This window comes from Aquarana catesbeiana, linkage group LG08 (genome assembly GCF_042186555.1).
Source record: "Aquarana catesbeiana isolate 2022-GZ linkage group LG08, ASM4218655v1, whole genome shotgun sequence".
In the NCBI taxonomy this organism is placed as follows: domain Eukaryota; kingdom Metazoa; phylum Chordata; class Amphibia; order Anura; family Ranidae; genus Aquarana; species Aquarana catesbeiana.
In genome coordinates this window covers 228,448,101-228,475,492 of record NC_133331.1, presented here as the reverse complement: position 1 = coordinate 228,475,492, position 27,392 = coordinate 228,448,101, and the positions used below count along the sequence as shown (strand labels likewise).

Below are 27,392 nucleotides of genomic sequence, written 5' to 3'. Positions count from 1 at the left end.
TTGACATTTTTTTATTAAAATGTTGTAATTTTCAAAATAATAAATACAAAGAGAATAAAAAAGAAGAATAATAAACATTAAAAATGTTACAAACTTTCAAAGAGCAATGTATCATACACCTAGCAATAGAACTGTGTTCTTTTATTGGTGATCAGTGGAAATGGCCCCTTTACATTGGTGGTCAGAGACCCCTGAAATCCTCTGATAACCCCCTGGGGATGTACGAGACCCTGGAGGAGAAAGGTGTACTGTAATAATACATGTAGGAAGTGGTTAATCCTGCAAACGTGCTTTACTGTTTATCTGTATATCCGATCTGATCGGAAGATGATGAATAATAAAATGTAATAGAGAAGTGTATTAATGACAGCGATGTCACCACTCCCGGCCACTTCTCTGTAAAGCCGGTGACTCCAATCCTGTCCGATCCTCATTTCCTCTAATGATGACTCAATAGGCTCATGACTCACCCGGGGCGGGGCTCCACGTTTTGCATACATAGCCGTCCAATCAGAGGCAGCCATTATTAACATATGCTTGTATGCAAATGAGTCCAGATATAGGCTGTGGTCCATGTGTGCGGAGCGTGGAGAGGCTGCGAGCAGCGGGGAGGATGGAGGAGTACATGGTGTGTCTATGGGCGCGTCTATGGGCGCTGGGGGCTCTGCTGGGTGAGTTCATCATCTCTATGGGGGCCAAAAGAAACTTTATACTGGGATCGGAATACACTGCATGGCTTGTGCGATCAGTCCGATCATTATATTCATGGAGCGTCTTATTATTCTCCACTTCTATGCTGAGCATTGACCTCTCGGTGTGATTCGGCCAGAGCAGGATGTGGCAGATCGCTGTTTTAATGTAATATATTTCTATTACTTTTGTACTTATTGATTTTTGTATGGATTCTCTGCGATTGCTTTTGTACAGGATGTATAGGATTACATAGAGGTACTAACAAAAGTGCTACCGATCGTAGATCTGTGTGTGTGTCACAAAGAGAGAGAGAGAGTGTGTGTATGTGTATATATATTATATAAAAAAACACTTTTTTACTGTACAGTGTGTGTGTATATATATATATTAAATATACTGTATGTACTGTAAAAAATATATATTTTTTACTGTAAAGTACATAAAGCATATTTAGTGTACATATACTGTATGTACTGTACAGTAAAACAAAAAAATATATTACTGTACAGTACATACAGTATATATACACTAAATATACTGTGTGTGTGTGTGTGTGTATATATAGATATATATATATATATATCTATATATACACACATATACATATATTTTCTTTTAACATTTGTAGGTATTAATGTCAGATATTGTTCATCCAGGAAATCTCTAATTGCCTCTCTGGGGGATCAGGAAGGTTTTTTATTTTCCCCAGCAAATTGGACCATACTTTATTGTTTTATTTTTTTTTTTTTACCTTCTTCTGGAGGAACTGAGGTTTTCTATTTATTTATTTTATTCTACTGGTTGAACTATGGATTTGTGACTTTTTTTTCCAACTAGACTGAATATAACAATCTATATTTACATATAGTGTGTGTATATGTATGTATGTGTATGAAAAAAGAATGTTACTCTTTAAACTGTTGCTGTTGCTCTGCATCTTGCTTCAGAAGCAATAGAACAGAAGTGTGCTGAAACCATCAGTATACATTCCTATCCAATGAATAAATGAATACTCTCCCGTTGTGTTCCCTTCCAGTGTTCAGGGAGTGGTTTGGAGTATTCAGTGGTCTTCTGTTCCTTTTGTCTCCTATATAACATTGGGCAATGCTAACTTCCCTCTTAGGTTTGTTATATGTCATGATGTTCTGTATATCTTTGTTTTATGTAGATCTGATGTCTATGTACCTCCAATCTCTCACCCATTTTAGCTACAGATGTATTAGCGTTCATGCACACAGACTGTATTAGGCATTTGTGAAGCCTATGGAACTTTACCATGGCCAGGGAGCCACACGTGTGACATACGTGGCCGTAGTCTTGTAAGCGCCAACACTTCTTTGCACCAGCGTTTACCCTCGTCTGCATGTTCAATGGTTTTTCTGATGAAGGCCTTATTGATGCTTTTGGCGACTTCTGCGCTATTTAAGCATAAGATTGGGAAGCGCCATAAGTTACTTCGCCATTAAAATTGTTACCTTTCAGTTGCAAAATGTTGGAAATAGTGTTATCACTTTTTTGAGTTGCGACAGTGCATTTGGTTTGTGTCTGCAAATGATTCTGGTATTAGAACTACAATGGTCGTAATATGCAGTAAATAAATATTTACTGGACACAATGGGAGAGACAAGATTGATAAATGTCCCCTATTCTGCTTACATGTACTCAGTGTATTGGAATGCATCCTTATCTTCTCTATGTAGTTCTCCTTGTCCTTGCATTATTTGTTCTCTTCCTCTTTTATGGTCTCTTCAGCTCTCCCCCACCCCCATTTGTCTCTTCCTTCCATTTCCCTGCTAACCTTGCCTTCGTCATCCTTTTCCCTTAATATGATTACCTTCCAGTACAACACTCCCTTTACAGTGTCCAAAGTAAACTAAAGAGATGCTGGATTCCCTTACTCCATTTTACTGTAATACAAGAAGAGCTAATTGAAGACACATTTTGTATAAGTGACTTGGGAATAGAGAGCATTAATTGCAGCTGACTTGTCCACATAGGAGATTTCCAAACTGAACACTGGGAATAATCTTTCTTAGGCCCTGTTCACACTGGCATTGGAAGCAGGCTTTGGGGCACATTTTTGCTGCTCCCCTGAATGCCTAATGCAGCAGCCTATAGTGAATAATATGTGCAGTGGACAGAACTGTTCACATTTAAAAAACATGTAGGGGTTGCTTTGCTTCGCGTCACTGTGTGGCACAAATGAACCTACCTGATGAATTTGGGATGAGTCGAAACTTGTCAACTCCACCCATTAATCTCTATGGTTCCATTTGGTTGAGACGCATTTATGTATTCTCTGTGAAGTGGAACCCCCCCCCCCCAAAAAAAAAAACTCACTTGGAGGGTGTCAGGGTACATTCTTTCAAATGTATCCTAAATGTGTCAAAAATGCACATTAATATTTATAGGCACATTGGTTCGCATTAGTATCAGCATTGGAGTTTTTTTGCAAGTGTGAGTTTAGCCTTAGGGCTCATTCACATGGGCCACCTGCGTGAATGTCAACTCGACATGTGTTAAAGTTGGCATGGCTGCGACTCATCATTTCGGTGGCATGTGAAAAGCCCTCTCCAGGTGTATAGTAGAGCTTTAGATGGGCGTTAAAACTGCAGCTTATCTGGCTTTTATTTATGATGTGTGGCTCTCAGACATCAGCAGTCTGTAATGAGAACATTGAGTAGGGTAATAGCACTGGTATCTACTAGCTTCATGTAACATACTCTCCATTTCCTATTGTCTTCTGCACCATATCCCCAGTCCAAAAATGTAGCATATCCTCTGATCATCTGTTCCTCTATTAGGTCTGCGGTCTGGCAGTCCTCTTAAGCATTGCATATCAGTGACATGCAGTCAGGGGAGGCACCTGAGGCAGAGCCTCACCTGCCATAAAAAAATAAAATAAAAAACGATCGAGCTTCAAGGGTCGTAGCTCAGCGACCTGGGGTCACAGAGACCCCAAATTTGAGGGGGTGGGTAGCTGAAGTCCTACCCCACCACTGGCACCTATCATCTATGGTTCCGGAGATATAGGGCTCCTTGCGCAGCCTGTCAGAAGCTATATACAGAGCGGCCAGTTTAAACACAAGCTGGCACCTTCTATTTGCAGCAGACTAAGAGGATGAGCTCACAGTGCCTCTCCTCACTTCTTGTCAGAGGCACTGATCTCAATAAACAGTGTTGAGTCTTGGACCAATGGTAAAGTACCATTGGCCTGAGCTGTTCAATAAAAATGCTGCAGTGGAGGCACGCCTCTCACTGCAGTGTCATAGAAGGGGGCATGTGTCTAAAAGACAAATACTCCCTTCCAGCCCAGCCCTCCTAAATACAAGGAAAAAATATGTGTTTATGTGTATAAGATTTACCGATAATCCCATGCTTTTCTCACACAGTTAAAGCAGAGGTCCGCTGAAAAAAAAATATTAAAAGCCAGCAGCTACAAATATTGCAACTGCTGACTTTTAATATATGGACACTTACCTGTCCAGGGAGCTTGCGATGTCGGCAGCCGAAGTCAATCCGTCCTTCGGCTCTCGGCTGCCGCCATCCTCGGTAAGGGAATAAGGAAGTGAAGCCGTGCGGATTAACTTCCTGGTTCCCTACTGCGCATGCGCGTGTCCTCTCAGGTTCCTGCTGTGTTCTGGGACCTGTGTGTCTCCCAGAATACAGCAGGGGGAGGGCGGGGTAGGCGCCGGAAGTGGCGTAGGTCACCGCATGTGCAGCGGTGAGCTATGCCAGGAAGTGGAGCAAATACCTTTGTTAGACAGGTATCTGCTCCCTCCTCCCCCCTGAAAGGTGCCAAATGTGACACCGGAGGGGGGGAGGAATCCAAAAAGTGGAAGTTCCATTTTTGGGTGGAACTCCACTTTAAGAGGGAGAATAAGAATCTACTGCTGTTGAAAAGGTACTGTTATAATCAAGCTAAATCATATATTGATATGCTATATCATATAAGATAATAATTTATTAGTTATCTACTTATTGTGAAATTACTGATTTGAAGTTATAACTTCAAACTTCAGTAATTTGTCCATTAAAGGAGTTGTAAACCCTTGTGTTTTTTCACCTTAATGAGGCCTTCATGTACACCGCTGCTGGTAAACGGACGTTTAGGAGCCGTTGGGCATTTTTTTCAGCTGCCCCTGAACTCTCCTCCATGTTATCTTATCAGTACATGTACACAGGGTCGTTTACAGCCCTTTCTAGGCAGTTGAGTTTAGAAGCATTTTTTGGAACGCAAAAAAATGCGTTCAGGATGGATGTTCAGAGGCATTTGAAATGCCAAACGCCTGTAACAGTCTGTAAACGTGGTAACTCATGTTTTCTTCATAGGCATTTTTAATGGGGATATATTTCTGACCATTTGCAATGCAAAAAACGCTGCTAAACGCAGCATGTAAACGCGGCACAACAGATGTTTTTAAACGTCGGTTACTAGCTGTCAAGATCCATCATTCAGGAGAGGTTTTAAAACGTCCCGTGTACATTAAGCCTAAGGTGTCTTGCATTGACCTCAGTGCTTACCGCCCTCTGAAAAGTGATCCACAGTGGATTGCTTTTCACAGAGTGATACAGATTGAACCAACAGCCTCCCCCCTGTGTGGAAGAGGCTTAACTCCTTCCATCCAACAAAAAGATGTAGCTAAATAATAACTGGTCCAGACCTACATAGTGAAAGGCCTAATAACCAAAGGACTCCAAATTGAATGTATAATGTTGCTAAAGATACATTTACAATTCTGATAGACAGCTAGAGAAAGTACAATATGTTTCTGCATGGTGTGGACATATTGAGGCTGAGATATAAAATCTAGAGAATTTCATTAGGGCTGATTTCCATCCTCAAGGCATCTGCTCTGTTCACTCATAATCTGCGGGGGAGGGGGGACTGTGGTGGCAAAAAAATAAGAAACTGCTTAGTTTTTTTTTTAGAGATCAGCTTCTCTGTGTTCACATGTGTATAAAAATGTGGATTCATCTCATATTTTTGTTTTCTGAAGGCCCGGTTCACATGTGTATATACAAATTGGATGCGTTTTGAACGGCATCTGATTTGCACAACATGTGGACCGGACCAGTTTTCAATGGAGACGGTTCACACATGTCCGGGGCGACAGCGGTCTGTTTTTGAAAAGAGTCCTGTGCGATTTTGGGTCCGGTTCAGGTTCAGTTGAAATTTGCACCTGAATCACACCTGAACCAGTGAACAAAACCGCACCGGACTCCAGACTGCAAACGTGTGAACCCAGCTGAACATATACAAAAGTTGTGTTGTTGGTACTTGTTAAAGTGTATCCAAAACCAAAAATGTAATAGATTGCAGTTTAGCGATTGTAAATGATCACCTTGTAAAACAACCCATTCAGTTTAAAATAGAAATGAAAGGCAATATATTTGTGTATAGATATAAAAAAAAAATTATAAATACTACCCCCCCCCCCTTTTTTTTTATATGTGATCACATTCCCTCTGTTCTCAGCTGCATAAGATCTGGGGGGGGGGAGGTGGAGAAGCAACAGCACACTGAACTTCCCAGTAAATAGCTGTTCTGGAAGGGAGGTGTCAGGACAAGTCTGACCATTGGAGAAGTTACCAGCACAGCTAGAGAACTGACCATGCTGTGCTCTCATGCCTAGTGTGGTCAGTTTTTAATAGGAGCGCAGAGGGACTGGCAGAAGCACCAGGGATTTCACACAAAGGTAGCAATTTAAAGAAAACAGGATACTTTTTCATACAAGTACATGGTACAGCAGGCACATATCAGGAATATGAAATGTTGGGTTTACATCCTCTTTAAGGCTGGTACACACTGGCCGATTATCAGCCGATTCAACAGAAACAGGGTTTATGAAAGGGAGTAGCGTTCCACAACTGCAAGCCTAGTGTTTATGGAGCAGCTCTATTCTCTTGAATGGGTCACATTTGGTGGCAGTACTGCCTGCTAAATGTGACGGGTAAAGGGTAAAAGCGGGTAAAAAGGAGGGTAAAACCGCCCCTGTGTATACAGGTCTTTCAGGTCACCATTAAACTTTGTGAGAGGTGCAACAGTGAGCACTAGGAGAGTTTTAAAATCTCTCCTCAATACTGTGTCTATGGAGGCGCAACATTGTTTCCCTAGATTGCTTTCATGATTTGAACTACAAACACTTCTTCCCCTTCTAATCTCTGTCACCAGGTAGGAGGGGGTCATGTAGTTCCTGGAAGATTGCCTGGAAAGCTGATAACATTATTTGAGTTTTCAGTTGAGTACACAGGAAGTTAGAACAGGTATTTTCTGTACTTGTAGAAAATGTACTTGGCTTTAAAAAAAGACAACTTATGCTGGGTATGCACTAGTAGATTCTCAAATGAAAATTTGTTCAAACATTCTTAAGAAAATTTGTATAAAAATTTGCAGTACTTTTGAATGTCGTTCGAAAGTAGTTCAAGGTTATTTTTGCTTTTAACATTCGATTTTGGAATGAATGGATTTTACCAAATGAAAACAACATACACTGAAATTTGTACTGAAAAATGTCAATCTGACCCCACTAATGATTAGAAAAACGAACTAACATTCTAAAAATGAAAAATATTGAACCAAATTCTACTAGTGTATACCCAGCTTAAAGAACTGCAGTCTGCTCACCTAATTTGTAATAAAACATCTTTGCCATTCTGAAGCTTCCCTCCAAACACTTTGCATATTATTTTATATATACTGTGATTCTGTATTTGCCAAATATGCTGCAGAAATCTCCTGCCTGCAGCCATTTTAACTGTGGGCAGCTGAAGCTGCTGCCTATTCACTCCCTGAATTTACACAGACACACAGAGGCACACCTCCAGCTCTGCAGCTCTCATTGGCCCTCTTATGATTCACCCCCCCTTCCTTCCTGGCAAACTCTCACGAGAGAGAGAGAGCTGTGCATGATGTCATAAGCCTAGGCTTTTTACCAGACTAGTAAGAGGAAGTGGGTTGTATAAGGTATTTACTGGCAGAAAAAAAATGTTTTACTATTCAAAGTTAAATCAGCAAGGGCAGAAGATTTAATAGATGCACAGTAGAGCTGCACGATTAAACGTTAAGAATCAAAATCGTGATCTTTTTTCTCTTTGCGATCTTCAAAACAGCATGTCATGATTCTTTCTAACAATTGCAGAGAGTTCTCACAGCTGGGGAAAAAAAGAATCCAGGCAGCCTGCCAAGTTTAATGACACACACAAATAAGTAGAAACAAAGTATCTTTTCATTCTGTTATCAAAGAAAAGAACTAATGAAGGAAGTTTAACCATTTAAAGACCAATCCTTTTCTGACATTTGTTGATTACAAGTAAAAATCATTATTTTCTGCTAGAAAAATACTTGGAGCATCCAAACATGATACTGTATATATATATTTTTTTTAGCAGAGACCCTAGAGAATAAAATGGTGGTTGTTGCAATATTTTATGTCACACCGTATTTGCGCAGCGGTCTTTCAAACTCAATTTAAAAAAAAAAATATATATATACGCTAATGAATTAAAAAAAAACAAAAAAACAGTAAAGTTAGCCAATTTTTTTGGTATAATGTAAAAAATGTTACACCGCGAGAATCGTGATCTTTATTCTAAGCAAAACAATTGTGATTCTCATTTTAGCCAAAATCGTGCAGCTCTAATGGACAGTTGAAAAAAATGACTGCAGTTACTCTTTAATGCAGTCACCTTCTCTAACGGTTCACACCTATGCAGTTTGCTATTGATCTGTTTCTGCAGTGCTTCTTGCTGTGCGTTTTATGCATAGGTGTGAACCAGGCCTAAGGGCTGGTAAGGTTCTATGTATTCAATGTTTGTTCTTGGATCTAGAAAATTGAGTACTGTCCGTGATTTTTTTTTTTTTTTGACTAACATACAATTTTTCAGGACAAGCTTTCGGGGTATGTCCCCTTCTTCAAGGTCCAAGCAGTACTGATTCACACATTTTTAAGCAGAATGTAAAAGAAAAAAAAGGGAGAAAAAAAAGAGAAAAACAAACACATACAAATCAATGGTAATAAAGATAGCAGCAGAGTTAGTGAGATAAGACAGAGGGAGAGCTATAGAATATATAGACTATATTCTTGGGTCTAGATCCACTTTTAGACCTCATGCACATGGCTGTACAGGGGTCGTACAATGTACAAAGCCTGTGTACTGATATTCCCAGGACTTGCTTCTGCCATGTACAGGCGTCCATTAAATGTATTATAACAGGCATCTGTATGTAGTTGTGCACTGGGGAGCTATATAAAGCAGCCCCATGCACACTGGCGTATGCTCTCAGTTAGTTCAGAGTTAAGCCAGCTATAGATGGATCATAATTTGCCTGGTTTAGCAGGAACTGGATGAATTTCTATCCATCCATGGGAAGGCTGGTTGTACTGAAGTTGGTACAACCAGCCTGCCTGTTTTCTGATGACAGGGAAACCTCCCGCTGTCAGAATACAATGGTGGCAGCAGGAGGGAATCCTCCATCAACACTGAATGCGTTAATAGGGAATCAAGTGATTTTCTTTCCTACAACCTGGGGTTGAAGGAAAGAAAATTGCATAATGTATGTCCAATCTTAAGCCGCGTACACACTACTAACTAGTTTTTTTAGACTGGCACCTCAGGTCATAGCCACTGTATATACAATCCAATGTTAGTACAGTGATCTCCCCTGCTGTGCTGTCGTGTTCTGACATGGGGATGTCCCCCCCGCCAGATCATACCGGTCAGCACTCTCAGCCATTGGCCATTGGAGCCGGTTGGCAGACCTTTTTCAGTCATGACCCTTCGACAGAACCCACTGCCGTACACACGGGCTGAATGTCGGACAGTTTTTATTGATTTGGCCGATGCTGCCTGGCATTCAGCTCATGTGTACTGGGCTTTATTTGAATAGGATTAAACACTTATGAGGGTTTACAATCACAGAACGCAGTAGAGCTGCACGATTCTGGACAAAATGAGAATCACGATTTTTTTTTGTTGCTTAGAATAAAAAGATCCCGATTCTCGTGCCGTAAAATCTTTCACATTATACAAAAAAAAAAAAGGAGCTAACTTTACTGGTTAGTTTTTTTTTTTTTTTTTTAAATTCATTAAAGTATTTTTTTTTAAATTGCATTTGAAAGACCGCTGCGCAAATACAGTGTGACATAAAATATTGCAACAACCACCATTTTATTCTCTAGGGTGTCTACTAAAAATATATATATAATGTTTGGGGGTTATAAGTAATTTTCTAGCAAAAAAAATGATTTTATCTTGAAACCAACAAATGTCTGAAAAAGGTTTAGTCTTTAAGTGGTTAAACTTTTTTCACTTACACACAAAGTCTATTCCATTGACAAATTGTTACAATGTTTATACTTGAGTTCAACTGATAAAGAATGTTTTGATTCTTGGCAGACTGCCCAGTTTTTCTCTTCCTTTCTTTTGAGGACTGTGAGCAGAGAGAATTCTTTGCATAGAAAGAATTGTGAAACACGTTAGTCAAGATCACGATAACGATTCTTGACGATTAATTGTGCAGCTCTAGTTCTGTCTCCATTTTGCTCCATGTCTGTGTAAACTGAGATTTTTGCCTAAATATCACCAATCTGGTCGCTGTACGTTGAACCTCTTGGATGATAGTTGCATTGGAATACTATATGAAATACAATAGCAGGATATACTGATGCATAGATCTGTTATTGATTGTGAGATTTGCCCTTCATTTTGGTTTCATGTTTTTCCTTTCTAGGTTCTTCAGAAATGGTACAACTTCCCCATGTGAAGATGTATGAGACCGTGATTCCACAAAGGATGCACCAAGTTCTTTCACAGCGGGATTTGCAAGGGTTGCGGGTAGGTAGTCATATATAAACTGATACAGCTATGTTCTTTGCTATGGATTTTGATTTGATCGGATATTATACCAATCAACATCTGTAATAGAGCTGCGCGATTAATCGTTAAAGAATCAAAATCGTGATTCTACTCCCCCCCCCATCTTAAAAAAGCACTTCCCCCAATTCTATGTGACAAGTGCAGAGAGTTCTCTGCTCACTTCTGACAGCTGACAAAAAAATTCCAGGCAGCCTGACAAGTTTATCTCAACATTGGAGATAAGGAGAAACATTGTAACTTGTAGTTCTTTTATATCAAAGGAATGAACTTTGTCTGTAAATGAGGTCAGTTTAACCATGTAAAGACTAAACCTTTTTCTGACATTTGTTGCTTACAAGTTAAAATCTGTATTTTTTGCTAGAAAATTACTTGGAACCCTCAAACATTATATATATTTTTAACCAAAGACCCTAGAGAATAAAATGGCAGTTGTTGCAATATTTTATGCTACACTGTATTTGCGCAGGGGTCTTTCAAACGCAATCTTTTTTGTAAAAAACACACTTTAATGAATTAAAAAAAAAACGAAACATTAAAGTTAGCCTAGTTTTTTTTTGTGTAATGTGAAAGATGATGTTACGCCACGAGAATCGTGATCTTTATTCTAAGCAAAAAAATTGTGATTCTCATTTTAGCCAGAATCGTGCAGCTCTAATCTTTAACTTTAAATGGAGTGTGCAGGACATGTGTACATGGTACTGAAATGGTTAACGTAAAAAATGGTTGGTCAGTGAACTCTGTGTGTGCGAGGAATGACAGGACAAATTTATGTGGCTATCCAGGAACTCAACTCAACTCATAAACCATCCTTGGAGACAAAGATCCCGCTCTGATCTGGCTCAGCCGCCTCCAATGCAGAATACACAGAGCTATTTTTCATGGGCTGAGATATCTGGGATTTCTTGGGACTTTGACTCACACGGTAGAGGAGGGGGGGGTATCCAGCTAGAACATAATGTAAGATGTCTGTTCATAGGTCCTTGTTACTCACCATGAAAATGTACATCTCTGTACTTGAACATGTCACAGATGACAAATGTAAGCTTTAAACTTCATGGTGCTCCTAAGTACAGACGATGAGTAAGATAATATATAGTGTGAAATATTATATGCCCCCCCGGATATAGAGGGGTTTTAAATAAACCAACTACTTTAATTTCAAATAGGCAATACAATGTTAATGTAATTTTGAAAGTCATTTTTACTATTTGGAAATCTGCTGCTTTCAATAAATTGATATATAATGATCCTGCCATTAAACGCGTTTGTTTCGCCACTTCCTGTTATATGATATCAACACCCTGTCCCCCAATTATGTCCCGCCTTGTCATATGAGCGTCCTATAGAGACTACAAGTGGCCATGTCAACACACATTTTGCAGGCACAGTCCACTGTTGTCACCATCGGGAACATGAACTGAAAAATGTCATGCAGCCAGCAGTGCAGTGTATGTAGACAGGAAGTGGCTGCAAAGAGGTTGTAGGTAATCAATAGTATTGAGATGCAATAAAGGAAAAAAAAAAAGTATTTTATTTTAATAAATGTGAATTGTTTTATGTCCAGCCAAATCATTTTTTTTCTTTAAAGTTGTGGATAGGTTAGGAAAGGTTTACAATCCTTGTTGGGTTTGTACTTTGGCACACTATCAGTAAGGGTTTATATCTACTTTTTGGCTTCATGCACAAGGGTCCTTTTTGGTGTATGGTGTGCTTTGCTGCTATATTTTGAATGAACATGGAAGCACTATGTCTTAGGTTACTTCCGACTTCGACTGTCACTCTCCCTGGCTGCTGTGCTCCATTAGCCACAGTGTAGGGCAAGGGAGACAACAGGGTTATATTAGACCCCTGCTGTCTCAGTAAAGAGAACCTGTCTCAGCAAAAAGCTATCACATAGTGGGTTACTAGCAATGCAATGCACATGATTATGACGTGGTGGTGTGGGTTTTTAATAGGGTTAAAATAGGCGGTGAGGAGCTACATAACATCTTCTCACCACTTGTCACATGCCCTCAGAAGAGCCACTGCTGATCGCTCTTCAGAAGGCAACATAAATGTAAACAAGCCCTAAAAGCTCCCACAAAACTTGCCAAAAGCTCTGTAAATGCTTTGTAAAGGCTTGCTGTACACATTGTTATACAAGTTGAAGTCTGTGTGAACAAGGCTGAAGTGTTTCCCTCACTTACTGTACCGGTGATAATGATCCCACCAGACAGAAAATGTGGGAAAATCTCCAACAGCAACACAGGCAGTTGTTGTCTGTGTGCTTGTTACAGATTTGACCTCACTTCCTGTCTAGTGAAAACTATGACCTCACTTCCTGTATAGTGACCTTTGACCTCACTTCCTGTCTAGTGAAAACTATGACCTCCACTTCCTGTATAGTGACCTTTGACCTCACTTCCTATCTAGTGAAAACTATGACCTCTCTCTAGCAGAGCCTGGGAAACAGTAAGAACCATACAGGAGTTTTAAATCTTCCTCACTCTATCCACAGCTAAAATGAAAAATTTCAGCTGAACATTTACTTTAAAATGACACATAAAATCTTTCACAACTTTTATTGCATAATAGACAGCTTTGCAGAGGGTCACTTCTTCTTTTAATTTTGCTTTGCTGGCACATAATTAAAGTGAATGTACAGTTTAATATTAAAAAAGAAAACAGGTTTATACACACATGCTTTGTGCAATAGAATTGAACAGAGCAGTCCCAACCCTCCTCTTCTGGGGTCCCCCGCTGGTGCTCCTTGCTCCTTCACTTGTCAGTGTGCCACCATAGGTAGCCCCTTTCTATTGTGGCACACCTGTGGGCCCAATCCAGAGCCGCGCTGTCTGCATCCATAGGCTTACACAGAGCGGGTTGGGCCCACTCCCTTGTTACAGGATTTGAGTGACAGCAGCAGGAGCCAATGGCTTCCACTGCTTCAACAGAGCCTGTGAGCACCACAACAGACGGGCACAGTGCTGGATCTAATGAGGACTCAGGTTAAGTGTAAGTGGGGGGTGGGGGTGGATATTACTATCTAAACGCTTTTTACCTTAATGCAGGGAATTTGTTAAGGCAAAAAAATGTCTAGGCTTTGGAACCACTTTAACCCCATTTATAACTGAGCTTTTCTATTTTCTGGTATTACATGGCAGTTCAGGCTATTTTTATTTTGACGATAATACAAGATTAGCGAGTTATTGTATTAGTGAGTCATTGATATAATGGTGTAATTGTTGTTAATTGTTGTTGTTTACAGAAACTGTATCCAGAACATGCTCAGTACACACTAACCGTGGAAGGAAAGAACTACACACTGAAGCTGCTAAAAAACAGGTATTGAAATAATTGGTTTGGTTAATGCCCCTCTTGTTGAAAGAGGTTGAAATCAATAATTAAAAACAAAAAAACAAACAAACATGTTATACTAACTTGTTCTGTGCAATGGAATTGCACAGAGGGGCCCCGATCCTCTTCTTCTGGGGTCCCCCACTGGCGCTCTTGGCTCCCTTTCCTTCTCTCTGTGCCCCTATAGACACAAACAGCATAGCTTCGGGCCCCCTCACTCCCTCCTCACAACATTTGATTGACAGCAGCAGGAGCCAATGGCTTCATGTTCTGTGAGGGGAGAGAGCGAGGAGAGCACCACTGCAGATGGGCACAGTGCTGGATCGAAATAGAAATAGGTAAGTATTTAGGGAGATGTGTGGGCAATTTTTATCTTAATGCAGGGAATGAATGTCTCGGCTTTACACCTACCTGAAAGTTTAATTTTTGTGTTTTTTCCTTTCTTGGGGGGGGTGGCTACAGCACCATACAAATTAGTTATATGTTATAGTCCGTATTCTATTACCTACAGGCTGCTGCTTCTGGTAAATAGCTTTCTTGCAGTGCCTCCTTCAGAGTTGTCAGATACTGTGCTGACTCCTAATCAGCTGTCTTTTGGCACCGTAAAGGTGAATAGCAACCACTGCTACTGAGAAAAGTTGCACCACACACCTCTTCTACTCTCTTTGCCATTCCCAGAACTTATATATATATATATATATATATATATATATATATATATATATATATATATATATATATATATAAAAAAAAAGTCTACAGAAATTACAACCCTGGATGCTTGCTGTCTGTGTCCTGGATCATTTGGAGACTGTATTTGCATGTAACCGCTCAGATGAGTGATTACATACAAACAATGGTGGCGCTAGCAATGGGTTTGTACAGAGCTGTTCGCACACAGTGTATGCAGGCAGTGTTTAAAACTGCCAGTAAGAATCCACTGATTCTTGCCAGCGGCCGCCCCTGGCTTTTGCTATTTGCACATCTATATGTAGCCCTAATATCGTTTCTTTTCTGTGGATGTGTTTTTATCTTGTCTATATCACTTTAAATTGATTTAAAGTTTAAGCCTAGGTTCACACTGACAGCGGGAATGAAATTGTGCGAGTTCAGCTGAACTCCCACGATTTCAAAACCGGCAATGCAGTCCGACCCCGGGGGTGAGGGCGATTTCAGAGACATCTGTGCGGGTTCCTGCACAAATGTCTATACAAATCGCACCCTAAAGTTGCCAAAAGTAGTACAAGAACTACTTTTGGTTATCGGTGCGGTGCTGCAAAGTCTGCATCACACCGATTCTGAAGGTGCCATTGCCGGCAATTGCCGCCAATTTGGCATGCCAAATTGCTGAAATGTGAACCTAGGCTAAACTTTTTTCATTTTAGATAGAGTGAGGGAGGGTTATCACCACTGTCAGGTTTTTTTCTGCCATCGGTGTGCCATTAGACATTCACTTCCTGTCCCATAGCCACAGCAGGAAGTGAGAGGAAATCCCTACAAGTAAGGAAATCTTTGGTTTTCGCCAGAACTAGTGTGGCCATTGGAAGATTTCCCCTCTATTACTGTTCTGGGACCAACCCGAAATTTAAGATTTTCTTTTACTTTTGATGATAATGGTAAACATGGCAATTAGAGGGTGAATCTCCCTAAGGCTGCATTCACACTACAGCATTTTGAATCCGCCCATGATTTGAAAGCGCCGATGTGTGAATGACAAATCGCGGAACTCGCATTTGAGATGACATTCATTTATAATTACACCTCAGATCGCGGTGCACGTTTGGTCACGCGATAAAACACACATCTGCGCTTTTTTTCTAGTTTTACATAAGTGGAGAGAGATTAGACACCTGCCATTTTTTTTTATTGCTGTCTAAGCTCCCTTTAGGCTGCATTCACACTACAGCGTTTTGAATCGCGGGCAGATTCACCGCAAATCTTCCAGCAATTTGAAAGCGCCGATGTGTGAATGACAAATCGCGGAACTCTCATTAAAGATGCCATTCATTTGAATGACACCTCAAATCACGGCGCAGGTCCCGCCGCGATTGTCGTGCGATAAAACGTGCTGCAATCGTGGCAATCCACATCGTGGTTAGCATGTCGCCCAAATGTAGCTCCTGAACTTTTTTTGGGCGACATGCTTCCTGCAATGCGGATTGCCATAATTGCAGCGTGTTTTATCGCGTGACCAAACCTGCACCGCGATCTGAGGTGTAATTATAAATGAATGTCGTCTCAAATGCGAGTTCCGCGATTTGTCATTCACACATTGGCGCTTTCAAATTGCTGGAAGATTTGCGGCAAATCTGCCCGCGATTCAAAACGCTGTAGTGTGAATGCAGCCTAAAGGGAGCTTAGACAGCAATAAAAAAAAATGGCAGTTGTCTAATCTCTCTCCACTTATTTAAAACTAGAAAAAAAAGTTTTGCCTTTTAGTTATGCTTTAAAAACAATTAAAAGTTCCCAAAAGCTCTGGCTCATAAGTTTACACAAACTATGTCACAGTACTCTACGGGGACCTTTACAACCTGGGTGTGCTTTATATATGCTTATCCCGGGTCTGTGCAGGTACCACCTTTGGTTTGCCTTTAGCACAGCATGTTTTAAAAGCATATTTAAAGGTTGACTCACACTGTTGTCATCAGTAAAAGGAGTAACCGTTTTCTTTTCTGCTACCTTTATCCGAAGCACAGATGCAGGCACTGATGGAGTATTGCGACAGCTGTGGGTTACAGCTGTCAGAATAAAATAACAGGCAGTGCAGATTCGTTCATTCACACTGTTTAGTTTGGATGGGGAGTGGAGTCCAGTAAAGTCTTGCCTATATGGTAAAAGCCATTTTCTCACTGAAGCAAACGAGAAGCTACTGGGCATTGCTGCACCCTTTGTTAAAATGATTGCAGTTTTAGTTTAACATAAAGGTTCGAATTTGAAAATATGTCATCTGACCATAATTTCAAATCTCATTGGTCACCGCTAAAAACAACTGTCACTTTTTTAGACAATAAGAATCCTTTTTCTGCTTTGTTAGCTGTATGAATTGAACCTTTTGCATATTATACAATACTGCCACTAATCAAAAGCTGGCTTCTGTGCATTTCTGTTTAGTAAATCAGGTTCAGTGCCTTTTTACCTTGTGTTTTTTTTTTTAAACTGTGGTCTGCCTTAACATTCTATTTTATTAACCATTTATTTCAAGCATTTGACCTAATATATAATGTGTCTTTATTAGAGAATTGCTGGCGAAACAGTTTACAGTAACCTATAATGTGGATGATGGGACAGAAGTGACAGAAACTCAGGATGGGCGGGTAGGTACATTTCATATCTACCATATGCCAATGTTAAGAGCTAAGTTTTTAAAGTGGTTGTAAATCTCAGACATGAAATATGAAAACAGCATATCCCTCTATAGTGTGTACTTGTTTCACTAAGTGTCACTTCTGTCTGCTGCCTCGTTCCTCTGTTATCACTGTGAGTCACTTCTGACAAGTTTTCCTGACACCAAGAGAAAAAATGGTGGCGGGAGGGAGCACAGTACACAGCCTGTGATTGACAGCCCCTGTTTCTATGTGAAGGGGGGGGGGGGGTGTCCCTTCCCTTCAATCATGGCTCTGCAGAATGTAACTTTAGCTCCCCACCCCTGCTTTCTCTAAGCTTAGGCACTCTGTAATCATTCTGGACTTTGAATGGCTGTAGAGAAGAGAAAAATGCAGATAAATAGGTACAACTTATGTATTTATTTAATCTCTGTGTATCACCTAAGGCCAATCACTTCACTGGGTACATTTAAGGGTTTCCACCCACTTGTTTTGTAATTTCCTTACTTGCCTCAATTTGAAAGATGACTGTATACATATCAATACAAGGATTGACCAAGTCAAAAAATTGGCGGCCTTTGTGAGTGCACAATGAGAGGGAGAATTAATAAAAAAAGTATAATTTTATTATAACATAATTAAAATTACTAAAAACATATAACCAACATACAAACAACAACACGTATGGACACAGTTACCAGTTACCCAATGATGCAGTTACAGAGGGTTGGATCTAAGGTACAGAAATTTATGTCATGTATCAAAGTAGGAGAAAAATTTCTAATCCAGTAATGCCTCCAAAAACTTGCTCGTCAACACGTTTCACTAAGATATTAGCTTCCTCAGGACAAAAACTGGGTAGGTGCTGGTATATTTAAAAAAAAAGTGTACATGTGTAAATATTTAGTATAGTATATTTCTGAATAAGTATAGCTATGACTGTTACAACATTTCTCCAGAAGAAGTACATATACAAAAAGATCAGTTACATATAGACATAACAACATGAATGCTTGCCTGGTAAACTTGTGGCTCAGGGTATAGGGAAGTGATGGCGAACCTTGGAACCTCAGATGTTTTGGAATTACATTTCCCATGATGCTCATGCACTCTGCAGTGTAGTTGAGCATCATGGGAAATGTAGTTCCAAAACATCTGGGGTGCCAAGGCTTGCCATCACTGGTATAGGGGAATCTCACAGAACTAACAGACAACCGAAAAAGACAAAATTTCAAATTTTCATATGTGCGTGTATGATAGTAAGATACACACATATCATGTGGTCTATGATAGTCCACATGATATGGAAGGAAGCTAATATCTTAGTGAAACGCGTAGACAAGCACGTTTTTGGAGGCATTACTGGATCAGAAATTTTTCTCCTACTTTGATACATTATGACATCAATTTCTGTACCTTAGATCCAGCCCTCTGTAACAGCATCATTGGGTAATTGGTAACTGTGTCCATACAGGATGTTTGTATGTTGGTTATATGTTTTTTGTAATTTTAATTATGTTGTAATAAAATGTATACTTTTCTATTGATTCTCCCTCATTGTGTGCCCACAAAGTCTGCCAATTTTTTGACTTGGTCAATCCTTGTATATATATTTTGGATGTTGGCATGGTGAGGGTCCTCCCTACCTGTATACATATCAAGTATTTATGATAGTATTTGTAGGTTAAAGAATTATTACAACAACAAATGGTTGTTGAATTCCCAAGGGGACCAAGTGCTTTTATCAGTCGGCTCCAATTTGATCTGTGCTGTGCAATAGAAAACATTGATATTTCTGGTTGTGCTTGTTGTAGCTCCATCCCACAATGAAGCCCAGATTATGGGTTTTCCTATGAGGGAGTTATAGCACAACCCTAATTATTGCGCCCTCTCCCATTCTCTATTGTTTACTCATGTCTCTTCTCCCACACTGTGTCTTCCCTGGTGTCTTATTTTATCTACCTCCTGCCCTTGTTCTTTCATACTTCCTTTGCCTGACAGCTTTCATCATACATTTGGAAGTGTGGAGGGCCCATCCTCGGCTCTGACCCCATCTGCTGTGCACTTGTTCCTCTGTCAGGTAGGCTGTATGGATGAACAGTGTTGCAAGGAACTACAGGTCCCAGCATCAGATGGGGAAGTCAACCTCTATATGTAATAATTTGCAGACTGCCACCAGAATGTATTAAAATTAAAATTCTGGCCACCACAATGTATTAATGCCAGGCGTGGAAAAGCATTAATATCAGCTGTTTACTGAATTTTTTGCTGCTGGCGCTACTAAAAACTCCTGTCAGAGAAAAAGCCATCAATAGCAAACAGCGTGCATGAAGCCTTATTATATTATCAAAATGAAGACACAAACTCCAACATGCAACATTTTGGGTAATTCAAAGGTATGAAAGAGAGAGAGAGGAGCCTCCACCACACTGATAGGGAAGAGCTAGAGCATAGAAGAGCTTGCATCTGGAGGGTCCTTCGATGTCATCACGTATAATAACCCTGCATTGTATGTGGAAGGGATTAGCGCTTGATTCACACTATGTGTGGTGGCTAGCGTTCTGGATAAACGCAGTTCAATGCTAGGGCACATAGAAAACAATTATTTTTCATGTGTTCTGTTCACATTACAACACCTAGCCTTACTCACTATCCTTAGGCTGTGAATGTCTTTGAGAGGAGGCTCTAGCACACTGACAGAGGGAGCCTCCTAGAGCATAGAATAAGGTAAGTATTTCTCCTTATTCTGGCACCCCTAGAAATAATGAACATTTAACAAGTGCAGGAAAGATAAGACTGCAAGAGTACTTTTTTTTTCTCCAGCCTGAAGTACAGCTTTAAACACAGCTATGGAAAGTCAGAAAAAAGCATTCCTTTACAAGCCTTTTCTATATCATTACCAATGTCACACTAAAGTTTTTCAGAATAGCCAGTTCCCAGCAAGTGTGATGGTTTCATGCATTTGGTAATTCCCTCTAGTGCTCTCTAGAACTGTTGCATTGTATGTCTTGTTATAAAGACATATGTATTTCCTATGCTCCTCAGCTCAATCTAGCACCGTGATCGAATATTTTACTACTGCTTATAATAAAACAACCTTCCTTCAGAAGAGAAAAACTATTTCTTCTTTATAAATAGTAGACCCTTTAGTATAAATTCATATGGAAAGCTCTCTCTCTCTCTCTCCTTCTTCTCTTTCTCTTTCTTTCTCTCGTTCTCTCCACCTCTCCCTCTCTCCCCCTTATCCTTCTCTCTCTCTCTCTATATCTATCTATCTATCTATAAAACCATACTAGCTTGCTTGAGAACACCAATGTTTTCCACAATATACGTAAAGCACATTAACAGCGGTTTGTGGTTTTATTTAGGCTAGTGCAGTTTCTTAGAATCTCTATATGTTTATAGTAACACAGGTAGCATGGTTGCTGAGTAACACATCTTATTTTTTTTTTTTTACAAATACGTGCAGCACAGACACAGATTTAGTACTGCTGTTACATTGTTACATAACACATTTTATATGGAAAAGATGTTCGCTGTCCGGCTGCCCATAAAGGCTGCAATAAAGTAAAGCATGCTCCAGATTTGTAAACATCACTTGCAATTACTGGCTCATTTTTCTATGTGTTTAGAGGACAATAATGAGCTCCTCAGGGGTGCTTCTTATCACACAGGGAGATTTTTTTTTAGCTTTCTGTAAAATCTCACAGCTAGCCGATCCCAATCCTTCACTGTGCAGAGTAGTGCTATAGATCATTGATTCCATGTGTTTACTGTTGACAGCATCGGATAGGTACTTATACTGAAACTGGTTACGAGAAGAGTCATATCTGATATCGGCCCATCTATAGTCTGCTTAATTCTGTGACTTCTGGGCTAAAGAGTAAGAATAAAGAACCAACCTACTGTTCACTTAATATGATTACATTAGATCAGCCACTAAAAAAAGACAGTTGAAGCAAACACTAAACAAAGGCTATATTGATAAGCAGATTGTCTCCTTTATTCTACACAGATCAAGTAAACAGGGTGGTTATGCCAGAAAGAGAGATCTAACTAAAGGAAACTGTTTTTTTTAACGCTTCCCAACCACTTCCTCTTAAGTTGGAAAAGCAGTGCCTATGACCAGGAAAATGTAACCCCATTATCATGCTCATGGCTGTACTGCCTGCAGAGCGCCACCCATTTAATTAAAGGAAGCCGTTACAGTGATTCCCTAATGTCTCCCAACTAGGCTAGCATGGCTGCCTTATTCAATGTATATAATAATACCTGCTCATTAAATATATTCTATACACATCATTTTAATGTTTATACATATTTATATATTTTTTCTATTCAAGCCATCCCTGACCTTTTCCTGGCTGTGTCTGGCTTCAATACTTTGACATAGACCAAACATACAGATTGGAAAGTCCGAGTAAAGTCAGAACTCTTGATCTTCATACTTTTTCCATGGCATTGCCTTAGACCAGGCTTTTTCAGCCCTTAGGTTCCTTGAGTTTGCCAGGGGTGCCCTGAGCAATTTCTAGCTCTCACTGACTCCAATGAAATTTTCAGCTATCTATAAGGTGGTAATTCTTCCCAATGACCAGAAGAGTAAGGAGCATTTTTCCCACTGATATCACACTAATATTGTAAGCTGCAGAATAATTTTGAGCAGGGGTTCCCAAAGAACAGAAAGTTATTTCAAGGGTTTCTCTGTGTTGAAAAGACTGAGAAAGGCTGCCTTAGAAAGTTTTGAAGCCATTGGACCAGCATGACAGTGAAGCAGCTACCATTTCTGCTTCTCTTTACAGTTTCAGACCTGCCCTTGCATGTGCTTGGATTGATAATGCCAGCACTACCTGTATTTAGTTTTTATGTTTGGCTTGTATTTATTTGCCTGTATCCTGGCTGGATGAGTAATTAAATATCACATACCAAAGGAATTTGTGTAGCACGCAGTGGAGCTGCTATTGGATTCAGCAGCACAAGAAACAAAAAATCAACAACATTGGTAAATCATTTTGGCTTTCATGGATGGTATACAGAGTTTAAGCACCACTGTAACAACAGTTAATATGTTGTTAGGGTACCATTTTAATGACATAATAATAAATAAATACAATAAATGGGTGGTATTACTCAGAACAGCTGATCAAGTATGTGCCTTCTGGAGTGTTCAGAATGTAAAATAATAATAAGTAACATTTTTGGTTAGGGGGAATAAGAAGTCCTCCCACCTCTCTCCCACTCTCATGTGCAGAGCAGGAGGTATAGAGAGGAGGATTTGTATAAAGATCCGTCTGCTGTTTTCTCCTTCTCCTTCTACTCTGCAATCTGTCTCTCCTGGAAGGCTGGGTGAGACCTGCATGGCTCTGTTGTTGTAACACATGGCTCGGTACAATGTTTGAATCCCTTACAAACATACTGTATTTGAAAATTGCATGTTCTTAAGTCATATCTTCTAGCTGATATTTTAAATCGTCATTGGATTGCACACATCCAGGAAACACAAGGTGCAAGACTCGGTTAGAAACACTAGGCCTGTCCCTTTTAGGCCATAGAGAAGAAAGCAATTTTCTGCGTAGTTATTACCCACACCAACAGTAGAAAAGCGGAAACCTATTTACATGTTCTCATAATATTTTAAGCTAGATTTGGACCAGTAAAAGAGGTGATATTGGCAGAGAGATGCTGCTTTGGTCACCAAAGATTATCCGCATATGAGCGTCGGTAATGGGGATCTGGACTCATTGAGGTGTTACCACTTGGATTTAGGGCCCAAGTGTATTTTTAAAAAATATATAGATCTATCTAGATAGATCTATATAAATCTATATCTATCTAGATATATCTATATATTTATATATCAAGTACTTTATCAGATATAATTTTTTTAATTTATTTTGGTTACTCAGTCACTATTCCAGAAGTTTGCATACGCAAGGTCTGAAATCTCAATAACAGTAATGAGGTCTACTTAAGTCACATAATAACCAACTACTTTTCTAATATCAGGCTGTGAAAGAGTGACATATGACAATGTGTGTTTTTTTTTTGTTTGTTTCTGTCATGATGCAAAAAATAAAAGCAAATGTAAGGTGCCTTTTTTTTAAATACCCTTGATGTATATATTTTGTGTCTATTAGGAGCACTGCTTTTATCATGGACATGTGGATGGACAAAATGACTCATCAGCTAGCATCAACCTCTGTAAAGGAATAAAGTAAGGCCTGCCTGTGTGGCATATTTCATGTTTACCATGGGTTATTCGAGATCTTGTCATCCATTCCTTCTGTCTGCTATGTGTTAAACAGATTTTTTTTTGAAAGTCCACTGGATAGGGTTACATATTTAGGTCTGTAGGCAGTGTTCTCACAGGCAGACAAAAGGATTTTGAGATCACATATGTAAATGATTTGAAAGGTTAAGTACAATTATAACTAATTGTTTAGAATGATGTGTAAAAATGGGCTGTTTCTGACAATTTCTCATGCATATGGTAGTTTAGTTTTTTTTCTACGTCTTGCTATCCCAGTGAAGGCTTTAACAGTTTTTTGTGCACAATAATTGGCTTGGTGTTCATCAGACTATATTGAAACAAACCAAAGCAGCTTTTTATTGTCCACTTTGATCAGCCATAGATGTCTTTTTGTTTTCATGTCTCCCTTGGTTATGCCTAGGGAGATCCAGTGGTCCATAGGTGGGCTCTAAAGTGGCAGGTGACGAGGATGTGTTTTCTTGTATTGATACAGACTGCTCAGCTCTACTTTACTTTTGCTTAGGTGCATGTATGTGCATAGATGTGTTTAAATGTACAGCCCAGGAAAATCAGCTACAGAAACTAAAGGAAACCAAGCAGAACTTATCTGTTTACTTTGTTCCATTTCCCCCCAATCTTCTATTTGCATGTACGTAGGTTCAGTTCATATCCGACATTTCCTTGAACAGTTTGTGAATCTTAAAGGAAATGAATAGTGGGTTTGTATATATTTTCTTTACATATTAATGTTAGGACCTAAAAAAAAAACAGTTGGCTGGAAGCCCTTAGCTCCATTCTCTTAATATTTTCCAGGATCTCTTTAGCTTTTGTAGTTTTATTTCGTTTTTGATATAGCAAGATGGGCTAGAGCCTCAGAGTAGATTTCCACTATTGTCAGGGCAGTATGTGATGGGTAATTTTCTTCAGGCGGGGGGGAGCAAAGACTAATGCCGCGTACACACGGTCAGACTTTTCGGCCACAAAAGTCCAACAGCCCGTCCGACAGACTTTCGACGGACTTTTGGCGGACTTTCTAACGAACGGACTTAACTACATACGATCACGCAAAAGTCCGACGGATTCGTACATGATGACGTACACCGGACTAAAATAAGGAAGTTGATAGCCAGTAGCCAATAGCTGCCCTAGCGTCGGTTTTTGTCCGTCGGACTAGCATACAGATGAGCGGATTTCTGGGTCCGGTGAAGTTACAACGTAAAGATTTGAAGCATGTTCCAAATCTAAAGTCCATCAGATTTGTGACTGGAAAAGTCCACTGAAGGTCCGCTGAAGCCCACACACGATCGGATTGTCCGCCGGATTTGGTCCGTCAGCGTCCGTCGGACAAGTCCGGTCGAAAAGTCCGACCGTGTGTACGCGCCATTAGGCTGGGTTCACACTAAAGATCGCAGCGGCTCACAGCAGGAGTCCGGTGCGTCTCCATTCACCGTTTCAGGTCCGATTTCAGCCCAAATTTTGGGCTGAATTCAGACCTGAAACGGACCAAAAGATGCAAAGGACTCTTGTGCAATTTGCACCGGAGCCACTGCAGAGATGTGACCGGCTCCATAGAGAGCTGGTCACAATCTCCTGCTATGCCAATTGAAAACCTGCATCCAATTTGCATAAATGTGAACCCAGCCTAATAAAGAAACCCTTTTTTAATAGAATGTGCTAGGGTTAAAACCTTAGACAGTGTCGTGCCTTTTATTCTTTCTACGAACATCAACAGGAACAGGAAATGAGGAAAAATGGAGAAACAGTTATAAAAAATTGACAGAAATGTACACTTTTCCCTACGCTATCTAAATCTACTGAAAAAAAAAAAGAAAAAACTCAGTAGAATAAGATTGACTCATAACCATTGTAGTTTTCTGTTAAAAGCAGTTTCTTATAATGGGAGAGGAGTGCCAGTAAACTAAAGGTGTTTAAATCACCATTGGAGCCTAGCAATCTAGTGATGTGTACTCCTAAAGGCCTGTTTTTTTTCATGGTAATATTCACTGATAATGGTAGTGATCCTAGGGGCAAATGGTAAATGCAGGTGTGTAATGTACTGGCCGTATAACCTGGACTGCTTAATTCTGGGTGTTTTGGGTGAAATCGATAATTTGCTGAAAGACAAAAAAAAACCTCTTTATGTTGGGTGTTTTAAATTTGTTATAAACCATGTTTTTTTTTTTTTGTTTTTTTTTTTACATAAACTGTGGTACTTGGAATATACAGTACAGTTTAAATACGTTTTTTAGGCCCTGACTGCAAAAAATCTCACAGCTAATAAAACGTGAGTTTTAATAGTTTTTTTATTTGTTAGATTTGCATTTACAGTTTTAAACCGCTTAAATGGATATAAATTGTTTGGTTAAGGCAAGATATTGCCTTGTATGTTTCAAAGAACATTCATTATACCAAGTAAAATAAAAAATAACTTCCTGCCTTCAGATTATTAACGTCTATATTGGGAAACTCATAACATACAGGAAATGTGCTTTACGGAGGTAATTTCTCATTCTTCATTTCCTGCCCTGAGATATCAATCCCCCTACTCTTTCTACACAGTTTAGTGGTTGTTTAAAAAAGGATATATAAGTAATGATATGCAGAAAACCATAGCTACAGATAATCACAATCTATATCTAGAATGTAGTCTGTACATTTGAAGGAAGGAAATGCTCTTTCATATTGATCAGTGTGACTGGAATTTAGTTAAGCATAGTAAGATACGCATAGCTTGCGTGTGCTTTTTTCAGTAGACAAAGAAAGGGTCAAATTAGTTGAAAAAAAATGTCCAGCTAAGAAAAAATAACCATATTAACACACATAGAAATTTATATAAATTGGATTTCCTGTCACCTCGTATACTCAGAAGAAGTCAAAGGATATTTACAGCTTTAAAGTTACTAAAAATCTGATTTATTTTCCTATTTAAAATACTTCAATTTTTCTTTTATAAAGTAGACCAAAGTCTGAATTTTTGTCCAGTGCAATGAATATTTTGAGCATCGCTTACAATAACTTCTCGGTACATAGTTCAGAGATTAAATACTAAAATTGTGTGTTTAGCTATTTTTTGTACCAGTCAAATAAACCTTAACCTGTAATTTTCTGACACTAAAAAACCAAAGCAATAAATGGTAATATGAGGCAGGCTAGAAAGATTATTCATATAGCAGATAAGAGTTTTAAGAAAGTAAAACCTCAAAATTGCTCAGAAAACCGCATGAGGCAAAATTGTTAAAACTGAAAGAAATTCATGGCTGCCAGTGCTCTGTGAACATCTAGAAAAAAATGGTCAGTAGATTATGGGCCATATTTATAAAGCAGTAAATGTGAGATTCAGCTAACATTGAGAAGTTGTTAATCATTACCTCTAATTTAAAACACATTCACCATGAGGATTCACCAGCAGTGAATATTTGGTGATTGTTATGTTCACTGCTTTATAAATATGTCTCTCCTAAAGTTGTATGCAAATCAAAGCTTTTCCTGAAAAAGTCAAACTTGATCCTGCCGCTCGCACTTCTGGAGACTTCTTGTTAGCAGGCAAGGCTGTCCATCACATTAAACAACCAACAGAAATAGTGGGGTGTTTTCCTGTAAAAGTCTACATTTACCTAAGGTCTAGGTGCATGTGTTTCTGGATCTACTGCTCATTTTGATTTTTTTTTCACATTCACAGCTTTACATTTTCAGCTTGTGGCAGGTTACAAGCTGTATGATTTTTGTTTACTAGTATCGGCACCATTGGATTCTGAAAAAATATCATATGCTGCAAATTTAATCATATTTTGGAGGAACAAATTTTACAGCTAAGTGAACATGCTGCAAGAAAGGGATAGGTTTAAAGTTGAACATTTTTAATATATTTGTGTAAGCAGGTGCTCAGTGATAATTCCCCCACCATAAATGTAACT

General features: G+C 39.4%; 1 protein-coding gene across 1 annotated transcript in view; it reads left to right on the top strand.

Moving 5' to 3' along the window:
- The first annotated feature begins 558 nt into the window (after positions 1–558).
- Positions 559–27,392, top strand: part of ADAM8 (ADAM metallopeptidase domain 8) — a 57,146-nt gene continuing 30,312 nt past the window's right edge. Inside the window, 6 exon segments of the mRNA XM_073596920.1 lie at positions 559–608; positions 610–671; positions 10,427–10,530; positions 13,820–13,896; positions 17,144–17,222; positions 23,366–23,442. Coding sequence (XP_073453021.1) covers positions 574–608; positions 610–671; positions 10,427–10,530; positions 13,820–13,896; positions 17,144–17,222; positions 23,366–23,442 — 434 coding nt within the window. The 5' untranslated portion in view covers positions 559–573.